This window comes from Pavona decussata, unplaced genomic scaffold (genome assembly GCF_977016875.1).
Source record: "Pavona decussata unplaced genomic scaffold, jaPavDecu1.1 SCAFFOLD_21, whole genome shotgun sequence".
NCBI lineage: Eukaryota > Metazoa > Cnidaria > Anthozoa > Scleractinia > Agariciidae > Pavona > Pavona decussata.
The window spans coordinates 1,360,055-1,366,054 of NW_028145444.1; the positions used below are offsets into that span (position 1 = coordinate 1,360,055).

Sequence of the window (6,000 nt, forward strand, 5' to 3'; positions counted from 1 at the left end):
GGATCATGGTGTATCAAGGGAACCGACGAATCCACTCTGGGTAAGGATTCGTCGGTTCCTTTGATGCACGATGATCCGAGTGATCTTGGATCAAAAATCCGGATTCGGATTTTCCCAAAGAAACGCACCCTTAAACAGCGCTATTCGACCTGTTCTGGAGAAGCGACGTATTTTTAAGTTTTTTTTTCTGTTCATTGACCGTCAAACCTTGTAAAAATACTGCACTAGGAAGATTATCGAGAGGGAAAAAAAAATCTGTTATTTAAAGAATGCGTGACGTATGGGTATTCCCAGAGGGCCGGTTTCGTCATTTGAGTACCAGGCCTGTGTGACACGTTCTTTGCAATTTTAAAGACGCGCACATTTACTAAGCTGAAACGAAGGGTATCCGGATTTACGAAGACACATTTCACTGACTCATCTCCGAAGCAAGCTGCTGTTGTAGAAGGCAATCAAGGTAAGAAAATTTGAAAAATCTTTAAAGGCGTAGTTTCAGCTCGCTTGACATTTTCAATCACGCCGTGATTTCAGCTGGCAAAAGAGTGATACATTTCAACGAGTTAAGTGGTGTTTTCACAAAATCATTTTGTTTCAATTTGGTTTGTTTGTGTATTAACTTTTTTATACCTATCAAAGCGACGGTCCTGTGATATGGTGTAGCATAAGCGATAGACAGACTGACAGATCAGTATATTAAGGGGAGGGCAAAATTCAGATCGAAAGGAATTACAGAGTTCAAATATGCATTTTCCGTCTCTGGCCTTGTGTATTATTTTCTATGGGAAATATCTGCATCAAAATGAGACCGGAACAAACTAGAAAACAAGCAATTATGTCTAATCAAGCATGGAGAGGACATCAACGACAACCGACATCCGGCACAATGAAAATATCCAGTAATAGATGCGCAATTGTGGGCAACCAGCCGAGAAATTTTCCCAGTGAGTCGAGTATGTGTCACAGACAACAAAAGTCATTGTGTAGTGTAAGTATCTCAATCAAGGCCAAGGTACTGTTAATCGCCTTATGAATTGCTTTCAACAATGGCAATCCTTCAGTCATGATTGTCAAGCATTGTGATCTGTTTCGTGTGGATTTTGAAAACGCTTGGCCAACGTCACATCCGCCCGCATATTTTTCCTGTCAAACATTAATTTAACAGTTTGAAATTTTTACTTGTCTCCACCCTATCCGCACATCTCTAGACAAAAGACAACAATTCCCTACATTCCTGCTGTTTTTAATCCATTTTTGGAGTTTGCGTGTACGGGTTTTCCTTATACGGTTTTAAAGGCGTATCAGAACGTGAAACACGCATGGCAGGAAAGATAAGCTCTTTCCCGCCACGCATGCGTCACGTGTTCCGCGCTCGCTTTTGGACGTTCCGCTGGCTTTTTACATGCAATCTTATGAAAAAATAAAAAGAATATAAAAGAACGTTATGGGAGAAAAATGAGTCCTTCACAAGATAGGTCGATGGTTATCATTTTATCCCTGTGGTATGTGAAGCAATTTTCAAGAGGAGCCAGTAGTCATGCAACTGTCACTGATCTAAACAAAAAACAATGGTGACTTGTTCCACGTTCGTTTTTCCAGCGATCGGTACACCTGCCTATTACCTTTAGAATTCCAATTCATTGTAAGATTCAATTATCAATGCTGTATAAAGTGCGAAACAAGCTTGTCTTTTATGAAGATATCAAACTCCAACCAGTAGATCATTTGTACTCAACTCGCTCCAAAGAGTATGCTTACAAGCAGCCGATATGTACAAGAGATTATTACAAGTACTCTTTATATCCAAGGAAAATTTCAGAATGGAACAATCTCCCAAGGGAAGTTGTGTTGTCCAGTTGACTGGCTGCATTAAAAGTGCAACTTTTAACATCTATTAACCTTTTTTTATTTTTATTTTATTTATTTATTTATTTATTTATTTATTAATTTATTTATTTATTTATTTATTATTTTTAGAGCGGTCTAAAATGCTTCGTATTGAGTGACTGACCTACCCAGTAAATAAATAAACAAAGTGTGAATGAGTTCCAGTTTAATATTTGAATCGTCACAAAACACTCCTCCCCAGTCCCCACTGGATGTGGTCTATGGAGTGAATAAATGGCAAAGGATTGCGAACGAAAATGCTGCTGGTAATAAGGAGGGACGTCGCGTGACAGGTGTTGCGTGACAAACAACCGTTGTGTACTCGCGTAAGAGACCACAATTGTAACTTGTCTGAGTTGGTAAATTTTTTAGCGGTCTTTTTTTTCCTCAGTTTTTTTGTTTGTTTTTATATTTCGAAATCCAAATTGTACACGAGCGATTGTTTGTAAGTGGGCGCCAAACGAAACAAAGGCTCTGAAGATCATTATGGCATGGAAGTGTTGTTATTTTTTAAACGTGTTATGTTTTGTAGACAGTGAAATATGACCGAGCTCGTTTACTTTTTCTTGTCTTCAGTGTGAAGTGAAGCCACCAAAGCATCATGCAGGAACACAAATTTACAACGTTCTTTGAGCCATTCAGAATCAAATCCGTGGATAAAATCAAGCAGACAACCCGAGACGAACGAATAAAGCACCTGAAACAAGCTAACTACAATTTGTACCTCTTGGACTCTGAGAACATCATGATCGATCTGCTCACAGACTCGGGGACTGGGGCGATGAGCTCAGAACAGTGGGCAGCGCTTATGCTTGGGGACGAGTCGTACGCAGGCTCTCCGAGTTACCGGAAATTTGAAGCGGTTGTCAAGGAGATCTTTGGATACCGTCACGTGATTCCCACCCATCAAGGGCGCGCGGCGGAGCGCATTCTCTTCCGGTGCACCGTGAAAGAAGGGGATATAGTGCCTAACAACGCGCACTTTGCTACGACCATGGCGAATATTGAGGCCCAAGGAGGCAAGGCAAAGAATTTTTTAACACCTGAAGCTATGGAGCCCAGTAAAGATGTGCCATTTAAAGGAAACATGAACGTGGAAAAGCTGGAGGAGATGCTTGCGAAATGTCGAACGAAGATTCCACTTGTAATGATCACCATTACAAACAACATGGTGGGTGGTGAACCAGTCAGCATGGAGAACATCAAGGCAGTGTCGAAACTGTGCCGCGCCTATGGCATTCCGCTGTTCTTTGATGCCTGTCGCTTTGCTGAAAATGCCTGGTTCATCAAGATCAAAGAAGAAGGTTACGCCAATCGCACGCCTAAAGACATCGCGCGAGAGATTTTCTCTTACGGGGACGGCTGCACCATGTCGGCGAAAAAGGACGGCCTGGCGAACATTGGCGGGTTTTTGGCGGTCAACGATGGAGAGCTCGCCGCAAATTGCCGCAAGGAGCTCTTGATAACCGAGGGTTTCACGACATATGGCGGGTTGGCGGGACGCGATCTAGAAGCCATTGCGGTGGGGCTAAACGAAGTTGTAGAGGAAGATTACTTACGCTATCAAGTCGGCTTTGTCAAGTTCCTTGGAGACCTCATGGTACAAAACCACGTGCCTATTGTCACACCACCCGGTGGTCACGCGGTTTACATTGACGCAGGCGCAATGCTGCCGCACATTCCCCGAGAGCAGTTTCCCGCGTGGGCACTTGGGTGCGCGCTTTACATCGAAGGGGGGATTCGTGGGGCAGAAGTTGGAGCGGTAATGTTAGGAAGTATGGGAAAGCACGGTCATAACGCTGACACTTCGACTGAAGGAGAAAACCCGGAAGATGAAGACGACATTGATGATAACGTGTTCGAAGACGAGATAGAGCACGAGGAATTGTTCCGTTTGGCAATTCCCCGCCGAACCTACACTGAATCTCATATGAGGTAAGATGCGTTTATTGTCTAATCATATTACTAAAACTCGGGAGCCTCTACTAATCAGGATTCTAAATTCTTGGGTCAGCTTTATAAATTTTAAAGCTATTGTACTCAGAGCAGGTTTAAGAAAAAAATATACTTATAGCGCTGTCTCCGCTGTGTGAGATTAGTGCTGGCTTCACAATCAGTTGCGCTTACTCTCAATTTGTCCTCGTTTGCCTCAAAAACCTCAAATGTTTTTCATTTGTTTTCCGTTTAGCCAAAATTTTTGGTTTAATCGGTTAAACTGAAAATGGAGCGGGCGAATCAAACGGAAATTTCACGTAACAAACCCACGACCTTCAGAGGTACCACTTTTCCGTGTCAACCAGTCGGAACGGAAATTATCGTTCTATTTGCACAAAAAATTATTCTTTGTTGTCTTTTTCGTTTTCACATGAGTGTTTTTATTTACCAATGAGATTTTCAAGTTTGGAATTAATGGAATAAGCCTTTCCATTTGGCAGGGTAAGTTTCCGGAATTTCCTGTCGAAAATTTTGGCTAATTGAAAGCGCCCCGGCCAGGTAAATAAATAAATAAATAAATAAATAAATTGTCGTTGTATCCCTTTGTGCCGCCACTTGCATTGAACACGAACGAAATACAACATTACACTGTGTTTTCCCCTTCTTGCAGGTATGTTGCCGAAGTCTGCGCGCATGTGTATAAGAACCGCGCAAAGGTTTGTGGTTACCAAATTACGTGGGAGCCGCCCATGTTACGTCACTTCACTGCTCACCTGGAGCCCATTCCTCCTCTGTCTGCTGTGCCCGATGAAGCTCGAGTGCGCCAACCGGTTAAAAAGATCTCCACAGGACAAGTTTTGAGGCGGAGAAGAAATTCCTCGATGCAGTTTAGTTGATTCTGATAACAAGTCGATTGAACTTGATTGAAGGATAGACGATGTTTTAGTTCAGTGTACTCAAATTTTGCGCGCGATCACAGTAACTGTTTAGAAATTCGCCCAACTGTTTTAAAGTGATCGAAAGTTGTTCTCTCTGTATTTCTTCAGTTTTAGTTTATATCTCATTTTTAGCTTATAGAACATTGCTCTTTAAAGCAGAACATTACGCAAAATTTATGTCCGCAACTTGGAGAGACAACTGGCAAAGAAAAAGCAGCGATAGTAATGCTGATTTTTTTAAAAATGAAATTATTTTATTTGAGTACAGAAAAATAACCTAATTTTCGTGTATTATTGATGATATAATTATTCAATGAATCGATATTAAAAGTATAGATGTATAAGGTTTAATCGTGGCTACATATTGAGCGAGTTAGAGGTATCTGGTACAAATTATGGATCCGTGGAAAATCCGTAATTATTTCGGTTGATAACCAAAAGGCAAGTAAGTAAGAACTTTTTTACAGCGTAAAAGAAATAGAGTTATGAAGCCATTAAGTGCGCGGATACTATTTAAATTTCACGTATATTTCATCCGGTATCAGTTTAGGCGAACTTTCAGAAGTATTACTCTATTCCCCTTCGGAACGGTACCTCAAAATATCCCGTACCCTGCAGCTGCGCCTTCTTGTTCGGTTGTTACACTCTTTTAAGAAAGAAAAGGGTTATCATTATTCATTCAGCCGACAACCCAACCGGTTTTTTTTTATCTACAAATGGTAAACAACATATGTTATAAAAAAAGTGATTCCCCCAAGCGTCCACAGTAATGGAACAACGAGGTTTAAATTTTAAATGCATTCAGGTTACATACCATCGATTTGTGTGGCATTTAGTCGTAGCAGTAATCGTTACAAAAATAAGCATTTGATCAAGTTCATTTCATGAATACTCGCTACTGTAATTTAGGTGTTTAGTTAAGTTGTATCCTTTTGAAATAATGAGTATGTTTATGTTCATGCCAATAAAGTTACTTGTTGAAAGAAATGCTATGTTTTAAGCCTGGGGAATAAATGATAAATGTATAATTTTTTCACTTAGCGACAAAGGCATACTTCGGCTCCCTGTACGAGAACAAGATTGTTTTTATCCCATAAGGTTAAGAGTCCGCATACCTAGCCTGCGAGCAAGCTCTCTTGGGGGCGGGGGGCGGGTGGGTTTTGCCCTCCCGCCCACCACCCCCAAGAGAGCTTGCTCGCAGGCTACCGCATACCAAGAAGAAAGAGCTCTCAAGTTGGCTTTG

General features: G+C 41.3%; 1 protein-coding gene across 1 annotated transcript; it reads left to right on the top strand.

The window, feature by feature from the left end:
* Positions 1 to 318: 318 nt before the first annotated feature.
* Positions 319 to 5,744, top strand: LOC146486125 (uncharacterized). Its single transcript, XM_085098623.1, has 3 exons — positions 319 to 457; positions 2,461 to 3,819; positions 4,490 to 5,744. Exons 2-3 carry the CDS (start codon positions 2,486 to 2,488, stop codon positions 4,713 to 4,715), a joined length of 1,560 nt encoding a protein of 519 aa, XP_084954749.1. The 5' UTR covers positions 319 to 457; positions 2,461 to 2,485; the 3' UTR covers positions 4,716 to 5,744.
* Positions 5,745 to 6,000: the final 256 nt, after the last annotated feature.